Here is a 19,298-nt window from a genome sequence, read left to right on the forward strand (position 1 = left end):
ACATTGGCGTCACATCTCCTCTTGTGTGACCATATTATTATTCATCTATATTGTATAAGGTGCATTCAGAAACATTATTTAAAGAATATAGTTTACAATTTTCATTAATTGTGTTGTTTTTGGGAGTAAAAAGCCACACAAAATATATGAAAAGGTCACACTTGGGAATACATCTCATTATTATTGTTTTATTTTAATGGTAATTAATGATTAGCAATACGATGATTCACCTTACACTGCAATATTGAAGGACACATTGCCGTCGTTATTAGAGGCTTTACTGTACTAATATACAAGAGTTTGGTAGGTTTTGTTAATCAATTTAATTTTTTTTTGGATTTCTTGTAGTCAGGTACGAAATTTCAGTAATGTACAGCAGTTAGTTATTAATTTAAGTTAATTACATAGGCTTTTTCGTTATTTGTGAACCCATTTCATAAATTTTTCATATGATGTTGGGGTTTCTTGTCATTGGAGAACCGAACCCTATTTTTTTCCGATGTTATGTTTTCAATACGTATATGAACATTCATGTAATGAATGGTTTTCAAGGAACCTATTCCCTTCATTTAGTGAGGAATACCTGTAGAGGGCAGTTAAAATTCCAATTACACTATGCCTGTAAGTTTTAAATCAAATTTTCATAGGTTTTCCCATACCACATAAACACAGTGAAAATATCATGGAAGAATATGACCCATTAATGGAAGGCCACGTGGGGAAACAGGTGTGATGCCTTTGTATACTCTACTCAAATTAATCTGAAGCGTTGTGACTGTAATTTCTTACCGCTTTTCTCAAAACAGCTGATCTTGGATTTTTGCCTGGAACTGGTAGCCCTCCACGTTTGAGGGCTATGAAATACTTTTGGACTCTACTTTGAACTTGAAGTGGTGTTCGTGTACCTGTAGAATATAAATTTTTTTCACAATATTAGTATTTCATAAATTAACTTACTATAAGATTCCAGATAATGTACAGTACAGTACAGTATTCATATTTCTACATTTCATATTCCATTGTTGAACAATTAAAGATTTCTAAGTACTGTACAATAAACGAATATAAAATTATAAAAGGTCAGATTTTCATGTCTTTTGTGCAAATGACTATTACAACACACAATGACAGACCAAATGGTGTGTTTATGATTCAAGTACAGTGACTATTATAAGGAAAATGTATACCTTACACCTGATGAGCTGCAGGTCCAATGTGAAATGCAAAATATGTGCAGAGTGAAAAAGTCTAATATTATGAGTTATTAGAGTTAAAATAAGAAGGGGCTAAGAATTTACATACAGGTGATGTTGGCAACAGGTTCTCTCTCTTGGTCTGAGTTGAAAGTAACTCAATAAATTTACTTGAGTGCTGTACAAATAAATTTTTGGGGTATTTACTGTATGTTTGAAAAAGTACTCAAAATATTCAGTACTTATACAAAAGTATGGTCTTCTAAAATTTTACTCAAATGCAATTGAAAAAAAAAAATTACATGCAAATTAATAATATATTTTTAACAAATTAATTAAATATTAACCATAGTAAAAGAGTTGTGTGGATGAGGTCAGGTGGCAGTGGCCATGACAACGGACTTTTCCTTTGATCTTCTTGTGTCCATTAGCACCTTGACCACACACCTCACCTAGCTTACCCTTTTATCCTCCCTCCCCCATCGAATCCCCTCTCTTCTCCACCACCTTCTTATTAGACGTCAGTTGCTCTCTGCATATACAGTAGGGTCGGGATATATAGCGACTTTATATAAAAAAAAAAAATTATATCGCAGCTACCAAATTATCGACATTTTCCTATATACAGTGGTCCCTCGGTTAACGAACTCAATTCGATCCAGAAGGTTGCTTCTTAACCAAAAAATTTGTTAACCAAAACCATTGTTTCAATGGGTTTTTGGAAAATTGAATCCAGTTCACTGAAAATTACATACAAACTAAAAATAAATGCAGTAAAGTACACTTACTTTGAGGTGTGCATGTAGAAGACTCCTGGTTGATGATGATGATGGGAATTAGAATGGGGATGGAGGAGAAAGGAGAAGAGAAGGCATTGGGGTGGAAGAGAAGTCACCCCATGCCACCATTTCACCCATAAAATTTTAGTTCACTTGGTGTAATCCATGATTATTTTCTTTAAATCAACACTGCACTGCGCTATATATTATCAATAGGGTATGTAAAATATATTTCAAAATTACCAATATTTTGACTGGAAACACAGAAAAAAAGCATTTATGTTGAAGAGTCTCAAACAAGATGTTCCTTCCTCTGAACTGGTAAACAAACTGACGCCAAGCTTGGTGTGTTGAGTGGCTGTTTGGAGCGCAAAAAACTAGTTTCCTGTACAGTCGGCCCTTAACATACTTGGGGGTTAGGTAACAGAGATACCCGTGAATGTTAAGAATCCGTGTATTTTTGCTGCCCCCCCATATCCTTATTTACCATATATACCTGTGTGTAGTTCGAGTTTTTAAGACCAAATTTTTTGGGCAAAAAATTGGGGGTCGACCTCTAAACGGGTAATAGTTTCGTTAGGTTGAAAAATATTTACCAGTAACTACCAGCAAACAATGGAAACGACGTACCACCAGCTGTGAGTGTCGGTACAGTTGCCAGGGCAGATCTCTTGCGTCATCATAGCAAGCCCAAAGTAGCCAAATGCATGGTAAGGTAGCACAGGACGATGTAAAACATAAAGTATTCATTTTTTAAAGTTTATTTATAGATACATAAATTTTTTTTTCATTACATATGAAACATCAATCTTTGTCAATTAAATTTGAAACAAAAGAAAACTACGATACCGTATTTCTAAATACCGGGTATTTTCATTAAAATATTCAGTGATTTCTGCTATAACGCGTGTTTTGATAACGCGAATTTGCTCTAACGCGATTTATGAATTAGGAACGATATTTGTATAACGCGAACGCTTGTTTGCTATAACGCGATTTTTGCTTACTATTTCTCCAATTTTGTGGTAGTATTAACTGTGAATATAGTAAAGAAGAATATCAACAAGAAGCGTTCTGGTGATAGAATTCCCGGTGATGATCGTAAAAGAAAGGATATAACACTTGAAGAGAAGCTCGATTTTATCAACCTCAAAATCACCCTTCTCCCCCATCAAGTAAAGTGTTACATTTACTGTATGATTTCATTATTAGATATGAATGTAACATTTATTTAGACTGTGCTATCCTTTGTGTTAGGCTAACTACTAAATTTTTTCGATTTCGAGTAATCTGCACCTAACCCTATTTTCTCCATAAGCCCTGTTATTTCTATTACGCGATTTTCTATAACACGATATTTTACAAGAACACAATTATCGCGTTATAGCAGAACTACCTGTATATATTTATATATTTAGCAGTTGTACAAACACAAGGCCTCACACATGCCATTAAGACTGACAGACTTGACAAGTTTTACCAACCATAAAGACAGTTGAAGCTTTAAACATCACTCACAATGGATCTTGAATATTCCAACTGTAATCAGACATACCTAAGTTGCCTCAACAATTGCAACCCCAGTTGCAATTTCAAATTCTGTGTCATTACTAAGAAATAAAGAAGTCACTGGTGTACTGCACTCCAAGATTAAGAGAAAACGGACGACTCAAGCGTCCTGAAGTGAGAGAAAACGGACTTCTATGACGGGGCACTCAAATAAACATACACATAGCTGTATAATGCAATATTAACCCCTAAATCGGTTAATTCGGACAATCGGCTAAGACGGACACCCCTCCCCCCCTATTAGTCCGTTTTAACGAGGGTCGACTGTACAACAGTTTTTTAACTGAAAACCATTCGAAAAGTGATTACGGTAACATCTTTTGAACGAAAGAAAGCGAAAGTCATTGCTTTCGTCACTTTCCACTGTAATATGTACGTCATTTCAGCAAAAATATTACATTTCCATATTCTCAGAAATAAATAGTAGTTTTGCTGAAACGTAATGTATTTCAATGTAAATTAGGGTAAACTACATGAAAACAAAAGACTTTACCTAACCTTCCGATGTTCAAGATATGTTACTCGTTTTTTTAATAGTTTTCGGTTAAAATACTGTTATGTTAGTGACATTCTATTCATACTGTGCTTGATATAATACAGTCACAGAAATGTAATATTTTTGCAACTACAATGCTGTCAACACAAGCGTGGTTACAGTGAGACTGAGTGACTGAGGGAGCGAGGGAACGCGGAGTGGCGCGGGCGATGTGTGTGTGTGTGTGCGTGTGTGCGTGTGTGCGTGTGTGTGTGTGTGTGTGTGTGGTGTCGTGCGAGATTTGAATAATGTATATTCCTTTGAATGTATATAACTCCAGCGGCAATCTGGGTATTTGCAAATCCGTGTAACTTAAACCCGCGTATGTTAAGGGCCGACTGTCCTTCAATTATGTTCAATAATTGTTAAAATTACTAAAAAATTTAATATAAAACTTTTAAAATTATTGAATAGTACAACCTTCTTGATATTTACTAAAACGGTAAGGAATTTAAGCCCTAAAAGCGATTACTGTACAGTGGTCCCTCGGTTAATGAGCACAATTCATTCTAGAAGGTTGCTCGTTAACCGAAAAATTCGTTAACCGAAACCATTGTTTCAATGGGTTTTTGGGTAATTGGTTCCAGCTCACCAAAAATTGCCTAAAGTCAACAAAAAAGGTAGTAAAGTACACTTACTTTGAGGTGTATATGTAGAAGGCTCCTGGATGATGATAATGATGATGGGAATTAGAATGGGGGTGGAAGAGAAGGGAGAAGAGAAGGCAGTGGGGGTGGAAGAGAAGTCACCCCATGCTTCATGCCGCCATTTCACCCATAAAATTTTAAGTTCACTTGGTGTAATTCAAGATTATTTTCTTTAAATCAACGCTGCACTGCATTATATATTGTCAATATGTAATATATGCTTCAGAATGACCAATAATTGTACAGGTGGACTATCAAAAATCCGGCAACCTCGGGACCTGAGGAGTGCCGGATTTTCGAAAATGCCGGAAAACTGATGGTTATATTTGCTGTATATGTTTAACAGAAAATGACTACCTGTACAGTCCTTTAAACAAAGAAAATTAAACACTAAATGAAAAGCAAATGAAATTTTATTATATATGCTGTATACAGTATATTCAACAGAAAATTACTACCTGTACAGTCCTTTAAAAAAATAGAAAATTAAACACTAAATGAAAATCAAATGAAATTTTAATGTTTATCAGGCTAAACAGCAGATGGGCTGTCAGGATTATCATCTTTATCACTGACAGTGACAACATCAACAGGAACAGCTTCAACTTATCTTGAAGTTGATGGCAGTGGATTATCAAGTGTGGACACCGCTGTTGCTTCTTCCTGCTTCCTAGCTATTTTCTTGAATATATCGGGCAATGTCTGTTGCTTCATATACTTGGGTCTTTCTCTAATAAGTTTATCTTGGAGCAAGAAAACATTCATGATTTCTTGTTCACTTACAAAACTTCATTGCTCTAGTCCAGCCAGCAGTTCAGTTGTCAATGCAATTAACCTGTCAATAGAGATTCTGTCTCTCACATCTTCCTCATTTTCTTCACTGTTTTCATCTTCATCACTACCTGTACAGGCATTTCTCTCCGGACTTTTTCCGATAACAAGCAACTTACATCTATGGGTACCCGCAGCATTAGAGCAGCACATTACCGTGACGCGATCCTTCGAAGCTTTAAACCCCGATGGCGATTCTGCATCCTCAGTTGTCAGAGTTCTTTTTGGCGTACATCTCCAAAATAAGGCAGTTTCGTCAGCATTGTACACTTGTTCAGGACTTAAATGTTCATCACTAACTAACTTTGCAAATTCATCCACATAGGCACTAGCTGCATCCTTGTCTGCTGAACGTTTTTCACCACATACTGCACGAAACAGTAAGCCATGTCGCGACTTGAAACGTTGCAGCCAACCTTCTGTATAGTCACACTTGTGTTGCAATCCCAGCTCTTCATGAAACACTTTGGCTTGTTCCTTTAATAAATCACCAGAAATTTCCACACCTTCATTTACACGAAGTTTAAACCAGATTATGAGAACTTGGTCTAGTTCCGCACTTTTTCCCTCCTACATTGACTTCCTTACAAACATTTTCCTTTTTGATCCACTGTCAGAAAAGAACTTTAACAGTTTTTCTTTCTGTTTTTTAATATCATACACTGAGGCGTTCGTGAACCGAGGGATCACTGTATTGGCGGACTAATACTACAGCTGGTGGGCAGGCAAATGCAGGCGAAAACATGTTGGGAAAAATTCGTAAGGCATTCGTTAACCGAGGGTTTGCTCGTTAACTGAAGTGAAGAATCGTATGGAAGGTAATTCGTTAACCGAAATTTTGTTAACCGAGGCGCTCTTTAACCGAGGGACCACTGTATAGAGATAATTTTTTTTTTATTTCGCGAGGGAAATCGGGCAGGAAATATTTCAAATTTACCATGACTACCAAAATTATCGAAATTTTCCAATATGTAGCTCTAAATTTATTTACAGTAGACTCACAACTTATGTGGGGCTATGTTCCTGGGACCTCACAAAAAGCCAAACACCATATAAAGTCAGAAACACTCCTAAAAATTCCCTAAATCACCCCACAAATGCAAGTTGAAAAACTGTACAGTACAGTACTTAAATGTACTATAAAAAAATTTAAAAAAATTATCTTGTGCAAAATATATGATGTCTACCGTATATTCAAATTATTCGCTGTCTTACAAGGATTCTAGCAATGCAATTTATATTCTGCTAACTTTAGTCTATGACATTTTATAAGATAAAAACTTTAAGCCTAAAACAACTTTCAATCTTGCCGGAAGTGGAGGAGGAGTTGATGTACAGTCAGTTCTGCTATAACGCGATAGTTGTGTTCTTGTAAAATATCATGTTATAGAAAATCGCGTAATAGAAATAACAGGGCTTATGGAGAAAATAGGGTTAGGTGCAGATTACTACTCGACATCGAAAAAAATTAGTAGTTAGCCTAACACAAAGGATAGCACAGTCTAAATAAATGTTACATTCATATCTAATAATGAAATCATACAGTAAATGTAACACTTTACCTTGAAAAAATATGAATATAACTTGATGGGGGAGAAGGATGATTTTGAGGTTGATAACATCGAGCTTCTCTTCAAGTGTTATATCCTTTCTTTTACGATCATCACCGGGAATTCGATCACCAGAACGCTTCTTGGAGATATTCTTCTTTACCATATTCACAGTTAATACCACAAAATTGGAAAAATAGTAAGCAAAAATCGCGTTACAGCAAACAAGCGTTCGCGTTATACAAATATCGTTCCTCTATTCATAAATCGCGTTAGAGCAAATTCGCGTTATCAAAACACGCGTTATAGCAGAACTCACTGTATTGTGACAGATGTCCCAGCCGCCGGCCAAGGTTGCCTAATAGTATTTATTTATCTGTCATATTGGGGGAGTTTTCGTTTTTCTCTTATAAAATGTCAATGAATTGACTTAAGAGAATATCATTAATACAGTATTGCTAGAATTCTTTTAAGATAGTGATTAATTTGAAAATAAACATGCTATAGTTTCCACTAGACATACCTGGTAACATTTTTAACAATTATTTGTAAATTTTAGTACAAAGGACTACAAATTTTATCTCGTGCATATTATATGATGTCTATACAGTATTCAAATTATTTGCTGTCTTGCAAGGAATCCAGCAGTGTAATTTATATTCTGCTAACTTTAGACTGTGCCATTTTGTCAAGTTTAATTACTTTTATTGGCCGCCAGAACCTAACCCTATTTTCCCCATTGATTACATGTAATTATACACCGCGATTTAGTATATAGCGAACATCATTGGACCCTATCTCACGATATATCCAGACCCTACTGTACCTGTACCTAAAATAAAATTCAAAGAGGCTGGGATTCTAAAATGCTTTACATAATTCCATCTTAGATATAAAGACTGAGTGTATTTAAATTTCTGCTTTAATAACTAAGTACCACTGCCCACCAGATGTTACATGATGCAAAAAATTCAGCCGCTCATCAATTAGAATCGAAAAGTGACGTCACCACAGCCACACCCCAATTAGAGTGACAGCTCACAGCGAGTCTTTTTCAGGCTGTCATTATGGAGGCAACAGTCATCTACAAAACCCTTAATTGATGGAGCTTGATAGCTACTTGGCATGCACAGGGGATGGAATTGGGCTACTGAGGTCTTTCCCGATATTATGCGATGTATCTCTCAAGCTTAACAACCCAATACCTGCATCTGCTGCTTGTGAGCATCTGTTTAATCATGCTGGGCTTATTATTTATTATTTAAGACAGTGGTACTTGTGTCTCGCAGGACATGCTATGACTTGTGATATGGAGACAATATTGATATGATTTAAGGGCAACATAGGGAGAATAGCAGCTGAACATCATCTCTTTCGGTAGGTCAAGCTGGGTTTATATTTAGGCCTAAAAGATCCCAATTGGACAGCCATAATTTCGAGAATCATTTATTGATTTATCTCAACAGAAAGATTTGCAAATAAACATGTGTAATACTTTATGCCTTTTACTTTCATCTTTAGTCAACTAGTTTTTTATAATTTAATATGGATTTATTTTAATATCTGAGACAATTAAAAACTTCATTGTTACTTTTTAATTTCAGTACGTGAATACTTTATGAATGAGATACTCTTTTACTTCTACTTGAGTACATTGAGCTTTGGATACTTTTACTTATAAGTGAGTAACATTTTGCCAATGTAACAATACTTTACTTAAGTAACAAAGTCCTGTACTTTTTACAACTCTGCCCTTGATTAGCTGGAGACTGGTTGCTGATACATAACAGTGCATGAGGATTACAGAGCACAACATACTAGTGTAGCTGTAAAGACCCAAAATTTTTCAATCTTCAGTTACAACTGATGCACCACAATACATACTATATACTCCCTTTCAGGGATAGACTGTGGTTGTGTTAGGAAGGATCAAGTAATTTTGGATGTTTTTGAAAGATATTTTGGGACTTCATGTATTTTGGCTCTAGTCACAGAAATCACAGATCTGAGACCTGTTGAATACCCAGGTCTCAGGACAGTAATTTCTGTGACTAGAGCTCAAATACATGACATCCCAAAATATCTTTTAGAAATATTCCTAAATTACATATCCCATTTTATTCCCCAGCAGGAATCATCTGATGCTCGGCAATAAAATGGGATATGAGAATCAATCCCTCATTGGTGTGAATAGGTAAGTAGAAGTTTACAGTACAGTGGTCCTTCAATTAACAAACGGTTCAATTAACGAAATTTCGGTTAACGAATTAGCTCCCATAAGGATTTTCAGTTCGATTAACGACAGCCTTACGAGAAACACGCTTTGTTGTGCGAATCAGCTGATCGGCTAGTCCGCCAATACAGTAATTGGTTCTATGTTTACATTCGTTTCCAGTGGAGTAAATATCAAGAAAGTTGTGCTCTTGAATATTTTTTTCAGTCTTTATATTAAAATTATTGGTCATTCTAAAATTTAGTTAACATATTGATAATACATACAGTACAGGGAACAGTTTTTGTGTGCCCTTCAGCTGATCGAATCACCCAACAACATTTCTCAGTTTAACTTTGTTTACAGTGGAGTGAACATTGAGTTTATTGGTCTCCTGAATATTTTTGCATTTTTACATTAAAATTAATGGTCATTCTGAAATTTAGTTAACATATTGATAATATACAGTGCAGAAATTATTATGAAACATGAAGAAGGCATTAGAGCAATACACTATGTAAAGAATATGGCATGTCATCATCGACTGCCTCTACAATCAGCGGTTTGATAAGTAAACAAAGCTGCCGGGAATACGACAGTATTCTATTGTTTTTTATTTATTATTGTACAGTGTACTGTACAGTACAGTACTGTATTTAGTTTATACAGTAGTACCCCAATTTACGCGGTCAATTGAACCCACAGGGTACCGCAGAAAGTGAAAACCGCGTAAAGTAAACAACAGAACATATGGGATTAATTCCAATAGAGACTGGCCCGACCCCCAAACTCCACTTTTTCCGACACAATACCTATGTTGTAGTAAAAATAGCATCCAAATTTTATGATGGTATGCTCACACAATTAATATTTAAGGGAAATACAGTCGCCAGGTTAATGTCCATTCAAATAATGGACTCAAATCCCCCCCCCCCTCTTCCCAGCTCACTAGCTCCTACCTCTCTCAGAAATGTTTGGGTGAAACCACTAGATTTTAACGTTTAGTGATAAATAATACCTCAGACTAAAGTTAGGATAATATAATTGACATTTCTGGATTCCTTGCAGGTCAGGGAATATTTTGAATGTAAACTTCATATATTTTGCACAAAAGATAAAATATTTCCTTTGTGTAAACCAAATTATTACATTTGATCTAAAATTTGTATGTCTAATGCAAAATCCATGAAGTTTATATTCAAAATGATCATCATATTTTAAGAATTCCAGCAATGTAAATTATATTCTGGCCGGGTAATTTGTATGAATTTTATGAGCTAAAACAAATATCTTCAGTAAATAAACAAAGAAATATTCTTCAAGGACACTATCTGTCAATCAAAATACCCCACTTCCGCCCTCCCTTCCTACCCCGCACCCCCCACCTTCCCTCCCTACCAGAGAAGGATTGGGAGAAAATAGTATATTTACATTTTTAGTAATAAATAATAACCCAGACTAAAGTTAGGATAATATAATTGACATTTCTAGATTCCTTGCAGGTCAGGGAATATTTTGAATGTAAACTTCATATATTTTGCACAAACGATAAAATATTTGCTTTGTGTAAACCAAATTATTACATTAGATCTAAAATTTGTATGTCTAATGCAAAATCCATGATGTTTATATTCAAAATGATCATCATATTGTAAGAATTCCAGCAATGTAAATTATATTCTGGCAGGGTAATTTGCATGAATTTTATGAGCTAAATAAAAAATATAAAAAAATTATACTTCACCGCGCGTATATGAGTAGATGCACCGCGGAAAGTGAAAGTCCGGTTCTGGCAAGGTACCGCATAAATGAGAAATCGCGGAAAGTGAAACCGTGTAAAGCGGGGTAATACTGTATTTAATGTTTTGTTAATTCTATTACCAGTATACAGTAATTTGTATGTATACTTTTTCTGTGAGTTGGAAAAAATTACCCAATATCCCATTGAAATAATAGATTCTGTTAAGGAAATTTTTGATTAACAACCGAATCTGTAGAACCAATTGTGTTCGTTAATTGAGGGACCACTGTATTTGCACTGCTCCCAATGGACAATGTCCCTGCCTCTGAATGCATATAGGTAGCACTCTGGACAACATAAGCTATACTTGGTGGTGTTGTACAGATGATGTCACAGGTTACTTGATGAATGACCTATACAAAATAAAATTACAGTACACTATTAAACTGTAATGAATTACACGTACCAAGTTCTTTCGAAATCTTAACCCATCGATGAGAAGCAATGGATTCATCTGGATACTTGATAAGCAGTTCTTCAAGTCTGTAATACAAAAAGAAAGAAATACAAGTATGGGACAATTTATCTGGCATCCCAGTATCTGGAACGCTCCAAAAACCAAATATGTTCTGGAGAAAATTACAGTATTTTCTCGATTTAACGAACGAATTCGAGCCACCTCTTTCCGTTAATTTGAAATTTCCGTTACTTTTGCTCAATTTAGCAAACTAATTCACTAAATCGAGCATGATTCTATTAAATTTCACGCTACTTGGTGCATGGGGTTTGTTTACATCCGTTCAGTCAGTGTCTTGCCACCACCGCACATGTTGTTCACTGCTACCTCTGAGTCAACTAACTACAGTGCTTAAACATCATGCCAAAAGTCACTCAGAGGTCTCAGAAAGGAAGTGGTGTGGGGGAGAAAGTCAAAAGAGTGCAGCTATCAATTGGAAAAAGTTTGGAAATACAGTGACCCCTCCGTTAACGAACTCAATCCGTTCCAGAAGGTCGTTCGTTAACCGAAAAGTTTGTTAACTGAAACCATTGTTTCAATGGGTTTTTGGGTAATTGGTTCCAGCTCACCGAAAATTTCCTAAATTCAACAAAAATGGTAGAAAAGTTCACTTACTTTGAGGTGTGTATGTAGAAGGCTCCTGGACGATGATGATGATGGGATTTAGAATGGGGGTGGAGGAGAAGGAAGAAGAGAAGGCATTGGGGTGGAAGAGAAGTCACCCCATGGCGCCATTTCACCCATAAATTTTAGCTCTCTTGGTGTAATTCAAGATTATTTTCTTTAAATCAACACTGCACTGCATTATATATTGTCAATATGTAAAATATATTTCAAAATGACCAATAATTTGCTTGGAAACACAGAAAAAAAGCGTTTAGTTGAAGAGAGTCTCAAGCAAGATGTTACCTCCAGTGAAAACAGAGAGAGACTAACTCCTGTTTGCTGTGTTAAGAGGCTGGATGCCGCGCATTAAACTAGTCACTTTACCTTCAATTATGTTCAATAATTGTTAAAATGACTAAAAAATTGAATATTAAACTTTTAAAATTATTGAATAGTATAAACTTCTTGATATTTACTAAAATAGTAAGGAATTTAAGCCCTAGAACCGATTAATGTATTGGCGGACTGATACTAAAGCTGGTTGCCCGGTCAGTGCAAGCGAAAACATGTTGAGGTCGGTTCGTATGAACTTCGTTAACCGAATTTTTTTTCGTTAACCGAATTGAAGATCCTTATGGAAGGCAGTTCGTTAATCGAAATTACGTTAACCGAGGTGTTCGTTAAACGAGGGGTCACTGTAATAAAAAAAATTTAAAACAAACACGAAACCCCTTAGTTTAAGGTAAGTGATGAATAATGTTTCTATGTACATATCATGTGTCTGATGTGTCTCTGGAGGTGTGAGCATATTAATGGAATTGATCTTGATTTAACAAACTAGTTCACTAAATCGAGCAAAAAATAATGGAAAAAATGTCTTCTGCTAATTTGAGGTCGTTATATTGGATTCTGTTTAATCTATAGTATACTGTATTTAAAAGGGGCAAGTAATTCCCAAGTCAAGAAGGGAAATTTCCAGCCTTTCCCCACCTGTGAGCTATAGTATATTATGTTATGGTTATTTTTAAGCTCATACATACCCCATACTTGCCAACAGTGCATAACAGAGATGTGACCAACCGCCCAAACAGCTAACAAGCCAATCAGTGATGAAGAGGATAAAGTAAAGTAATTCATTACACTGTGCTACTCTGATGGGTGAAAAGACAATCATGTAAAGTTGTGCCACATAATATGTTTTGATGCAAAGTTAAGCTCATTACTGTAAAACGTTTTAACCTTTGACCTTCTTGTGACCTTGACTTTTGGTAAAGAAATTTAAATTTGGCTACCTGCACATCATCTTTATAAGTTGCAACATTTTACAAAAAAGGACAATCATGTTGTTTCAGAAATATATTTTAGACAAATTATGTAGGATGAAATAATAATAATAATAATAATAATAATAATAATAATAATAATAATAATAATAATAATAATAATAATAATACAGATTGAAACTCTCTTGTCTGGCATCCTTGGGACCTGACCAGTGCTGAACCACAGAAATTGCACCCCTCCCCCCAAAAGAATAACTACCTCTCACAATACTGAGTGTTAATGCCATTATTATGAGTTAAGTAACCACACAATTTGTGGGCAAGTCATTTCAATATGCTAGTGTGCCTTATCAATAAAGAAAATACTGTACAGGAGTGTCTCAGACTACATGTATACAAAGTACATGACCCCGCTTATATGTGTTCACCCCCCTAAACCACCCTTATGGTTGGGTCTCATTCTTGCGTGAGCAGAGTGTGGATGAGACGCAATGGGTGGGAGGGAGGAGGAAGGTGGGAAGTGGCTGGCACCACGAGCCGTGCTGCCTCCTCTTGGCAATCGCTGCTACTGCTGACTCTCGCAGTCTCGCCGCTGTCCCATGATAACCCAGATCAATCAGTGATAAGCGTACACATGGTTGCAATTGAGGATACCGTGATATGCCAGAACAGCGATTATCGAGTCCCGTGATTATTGAGGATACAGTATCACATCGCCCAGACGATGGTTTGATTTTTTTTTTGTCTTTTACGGGGATTAGCCCACCTGGGCACAGGTTACTGACCCACATCGGGGCCTGGGGTTTGAAAATGTAATACAGTATTACCCCGCTTTACGCGTTTTTTTTTTTTTTACACGTTTCCACATTTACACGGTACCCTGCCAGACACGGAATGCTCACTTTACGCGGTGTGTGTACTCTTTTACGCGGAGAGCGGCTGGCTGTCATCTCGCGCCATGCCATTTTTGGAATCAAACCTCCCGCCATGTTGGGTAAGCGGCGCGAGTAGGTTGCGCATTGTATGTCTTTGTTGCGTTATCGGTGACGTCATATGATGTATCGGACTGTGATTGGGCCAAGCATCCTTACCTCCCTCCCCCGCTAGCTGTGATTGGTTCAATGTAATATGACGTGCCCCCCTGCGGGAGCGTTCAAGCCCGTTGACCTACCCGCGTCAGTTACACCCATCCGGGCTACACCGAGTATATCGGTATCTATTGTTCCTTAAGAATCGCTTCCACCGGACCACCACCACCACCACAAAGAAACCTTACATTACCTGGACCCAGCCGCCCTAAGCCAAAGAAGATACGACGTTCCCTACGAAATTAAATAGAAGATCAACCAGAGTTGGAGAAAGGAACAAGACAGGTTAATCTTGCGCGCCAGCATCGTGTTAACGTATCTACGATCCGGACGATCAAGAAGGATGCAGCCAAGATAAAGGAGCACATGAACATCACAAAGTCTACAGGTGCTTCAATGATCAAGTATTGCCACAACCAGGTGCTTCTCAAGACGGAGAAATTACTTGTGAGCTACTTGATTCGTCAGGCACAACGGAAAATGGCGGTGGACACGCGCTCAGTTAAGGAGTACGCACGTGAACTATATGCTGCAGTGTCACGTAAGATGGGAATAGCAGAGCCCAAACCCTTCAATGCTTCCTCTGGGTGGTTGCAGAGGTTTAAGAAGAGGAACAAGATCACCAACATTAACATTGGTGGTGAAGAAGCTAGTGCCGACCGTGTTGCGGCAAGGGATTTTCCTCCGTTTTTACATGAGATTATGGAGGAAGGACAGCACACCAACGACCAGGTGTTTAACATGGACGAATCTGGTCTTTTTTGGAAAAAGCTACCTTCCAAGACCTTCGTTGTGAAGAATGCCAGCAAGTGTTGGGGCCGGAAGTTGCAGAAGGAGCGCATCACCGTCCTGTTTACCACCAATGCCTCCGGTACCTGTAAGCTCAAGTTGTCAGTGATCCACACAGCACGCAAGCTGCACGCCTACAAGAGCATGGACATGACCAAGCTAAATGTCCACTGGCTGACCGCACGTAAGGCGTGGATGTTCTCTACTCTGTCCCTCTCCTGGTTTGATGACTGTTTCGTTCCCGACGTGAAGAAATTCTGTGAGCAACAGAATGTTCCATTCAAGATTTTGTTGCTGCTTGACAATGCATCAGGACACTCGCCCCTACTGTTGGATTATCACCCCAACGTAAAAGTGGTCTTCCTTCCTCCCAACACTACATCATTAAAACAGCCCATGGACCAAGAATTAATCTGCAATGTGAAAGCTGCATTCTCTGCAAAGAAGTTTAAGCTCCTAAACGACTATACCAACACCAAGGATGAGTTGTGTAAACTGGGTGACACCGATAGCAAGAGCGAAGATGACAAGGAACAACAGTTGGCAGAGCAAGAAGTACTTGTGAAACATTTTTCGAGAAAATTCAACGTCAAGAAAGCTGTGGACTTCTCGGTGGAGGCATGGGATCAGCTGTCTGTAGCAACGGTTCGTCACGCATGGAGACATGTGTTGCAAGGTATTCCAGGTGGGAGGCAGAGTCAATCTGTGACTGGTGAGGTTCAGACTGTTGCAGTAGCAGTGGACCTTACCAGAGAAGCTGCTCAGTGTTACAGCTGCAGGCTTCTCCGAGACTACCAACGACGACATTATGGAGGTGATAAGGGATCCTGATGTGACTGCCGAAGAGATGTTAGATGATGATGACGTCAGTGAAGAGGCAGGTGGTGCGTCATCCCAAGAAGAATGCAAGTTATCGCATAGTAATGTAAAGGGTGCCATCGAGTGTGTAGAGAAACTCAAGCTCCTCCTTTCCGACGACCCTGACGATAACCGGTATGAAGTCTTCACTACCCAGCAGTTGCAGACTACGGAGTCCTCCATCAAGGTGTAACACGACAAAATCAACACGAGCCGTCAACAAAGCATTACCGAGTTCTTCGCCCGCACCCCACCACAGCCAGCCCAAGCCAGTGATAGTGACAGAGACAGTGATGGTGACTTTGAGGGATTTGTCAGGGAGGCATTGAGAAGTGTGGATGACAGTGATGATGACTCACCTGAGGGCCAGTAGCCTGCCCTCTGCCTCGGAACCAGCCTCCAGTCCCGTACGCCAACCCATCTCTTCTACTAACGTAAGTGTTAAACCTAACCTTGTTTTTTTCTAACCTAACCTACAGTATATTATTCTCTTATTGATTGTTCTCTTCTATATTATGTGTGTGTGCATACCATCATAAAGTTAAGATGTTATTTTTACTAAAACGTACGTATTGTATCAGGAAAAGTGGAGTGTGGGGGTCGGCCCGGTCTCTATTTCAATTAATCCCATATGTTACGTTGTTCACTTTACGCGTTTCTCGCTTTACGCGGGCCTCCGTCGGTTCAATTGACCGCGTAAAGCAAGGGTTCACTGTAGTATTAATAACAATAATCATAATAATAATAATAATAATAATAAATATTATTATTATTATAATAAATATAACTAAAATAATAAAAATATATAAATAAAATAATAATAATAACCATAAATAAATATAAAACCAAAAATATAAATCAAGAGTGAGAAACAATATACATTATGTATGTTGTGTTGTCAAAGTAAGAAACAATTGAGACCCTGCAATTGTGTGTAAATGAGGCAGCGTAATGTGTAAATGAACCACCTAACCACCACCCAGTGCCGGATTTAAATCTGTGGAGGCCCATGGGCAGCCTCTTTGTGGAGGACCCCCTCATTATAACTACCCAAGAGGGTGGGGTGGCGAGTGAAGCGAGCCTAAACATCTGGGAGTTCCGGGGGGCTTACAGTGCCCCCCGGGAAAATTTTGAAATTTGAACACTTCTTTGGAGAATTTTGAAGCCATATGCAGTTATATTGAGGAAATTTGAACATTGAGAAATTTTTAATTAACTGTACTGTATATTTATTGATAGTGTACAAATTCCCAACACACACACAAGTGAGACATGACTGGAGTCATTCATGTACAATATTGTTTAATTATTTTTCATTAATTAGTAAAGATACATTACTGTAATAATCTGTGCTTATTCATACCTGTACCCTTCACATACAATACAGTACAGTACTACTGTATTTATATACCTCATAGGTAAAGAATGTCATTCAAGACATCTTCAGGTCATAAGACCAACTAATCCCCCACCCAACAGTGGGTGACTTGACATTGCATCAGGTCAGGTTAGAAAAGTGACCCAATAATCTCCCACCCAACCTTCATCACAAGTGCTAAGACATGATTAGTTGTGTATTACAGTCAATTGAGTGAAGTGTTTGCCTATTCCAAGTTAAAGATGACAGAATCTGCTGGAGTACAATAAGTAATATCTCCGTTACCCGGAATCCCTCAAACCCAGAACTCCAATAGTCGAAATTGAAACTTTCTTGGAAAATCGTTCCCAAAGCCAAAATTTTCCTGAAAATTCCGGCTTTGGAAACGATTTTCTGAGGGGCACATTTTCCAGAAAATTCTGAGAAAATTTTACCAATACCCGGAAAATTCTGGGAATGGGGGATTTTTTTCCGCGTTTGAGATATGAAGATTAGGAGCATTTTCCGTAAAATCTGAGAAAAATTTTCTGTTACCCGGAAAATTCCGAGGATGAGGTTATTTTATGGCTTTGAGAGAGTCATCTTGTTACCTTGAAATCTCACATCCCTGGAAGTGCTCTACACTAATTATTCTGGCAAACGAAGATATCACTGTACAGGTAGTTCTCCTATAACGCGATAATTGTGTTCATGTAAAATATCGTGTTATAGAAAATCGCGTAATAGAAATACCAGGGCTTATGGAGAAAATAGGGTTAGGTGCAGATTACTCGAAATCGAAAAAATTTAGTAGTTAGCCTAATACAAAGGATAGCACAGTCTAAATAAATGTTACATTCGTATCTAATAATGAAATCATACAGTAAATGTAACACTTTAGTTGATGGGGGAGAAGGGTGATTTTGAGGTTGATAAAATCGAGCTTCTCTTCAAGTGTTATATCCTTTCTTTTACGATCATCACCGGGAATTCTATCACCAGAACGCTTCTCGTTGATATTCTTTACTATATTCACAGTTAATACAGTGGGGTATGCTATAACGAACGAAACTCCTACAACGAACATTATTTAATTTTTTTTTTGTTTTTTTCTAATTTATTGTTTTTTTATTACAAATATTAATGATATTCTTTATTTCAGGGGTTTAGATGCATATTCATGCACTTTTTTACAATTTTTACAATTTTATATTATATTTTTCAATGTTAAGTGGTTGTATTTGGGGGCCTGGAACGGATTAATCCTATAACGAACGAATGCTATAACAAACAAGGTTCTAGAACCAATTAGATTCGTTATAGCATACCCCACTGTACCACAAAATTGGAGAAATAGTAAGCAAAAATCGCGTTATAGCAAACAAGCGTTCGCGTTATACAAATATCGTTCCTAATTCATAAATCGCGTTAGAGCAAATTCGCGTTATCAAAACACGCGTTATAGCAGAACTCACTGTACTGTACTGTATAAATTTTTAAGTACAGTGAACCCTCACTTTACGCGGTTAATTCAACCCACGGCGGCCCGCGTAAAGTGAGAAACGCGTAAAGTGAACAACATAACATATGGGATTAATTGAAATAGAGACCGGGCCGACCCCCAAACTCCACTTTTTCCCGACACAATACGTACGTTTTACTAAAAATAACATCTTAACTTTATGATGGTATTCACCCACACATAATATAGAAGGGTCGGCGAACGGGAATGGAGGCTGGTTC

The 19,298-nt window shown here is 37.5% G+C and overlaps 1 protein-coding gene across 4 annotated transcripts in view; it reads right to left on the minus strand.

Annotated features, from left to right (window-relative positions):
* Positions 1-248: 248 nt before the first annotated feature.
* Positions 249-19,298, minus strand: part of LOC121870346 (ZZ-type zinc finger-containing protein 3-like) — a 51,098-nt gene continuing 32,048 nt past the window's right edge. The window contains exons 6-7 of one of the 4 annotated variants that reach the window (XM_042372136.1): positions 11,524-11,600; positions 249-905 (exon numbers count right to left, since the gene is read on the minus strand). In XM_042372136.1, the coding sequence (XP_042228070.1) occupies positions 757-905; positions 11,524-11,600 (226 nt within the window). In that variant the 3' untranslated portion in view covers positions 249-756. The remainder of the gene's footprint in view (positions 906-11,523; positions 11,601-19,298) is intronic. The other 3 variants (XM_042372133.1, XM_042372135.1, XM_042372134.1) reach the window with 3 other exon arrangements.

This window comes from Homarus americanus, unplaced genomic scaffold (assembly GCF_018991925.1).
Source record: "Homarus americanus isolate GMGI-L3 unplaced genomic scaffold, GMGI_Hamer_2.0 scaffold40856, whole genome shotgun sequence".
In the NCBI taxonomy this organism is placed as follows: Eukaryota; Metazoa; Arthropoda; class Malacostraca; order Decapoda; family Nephropidae; genus Homarus; species Homarus americanus.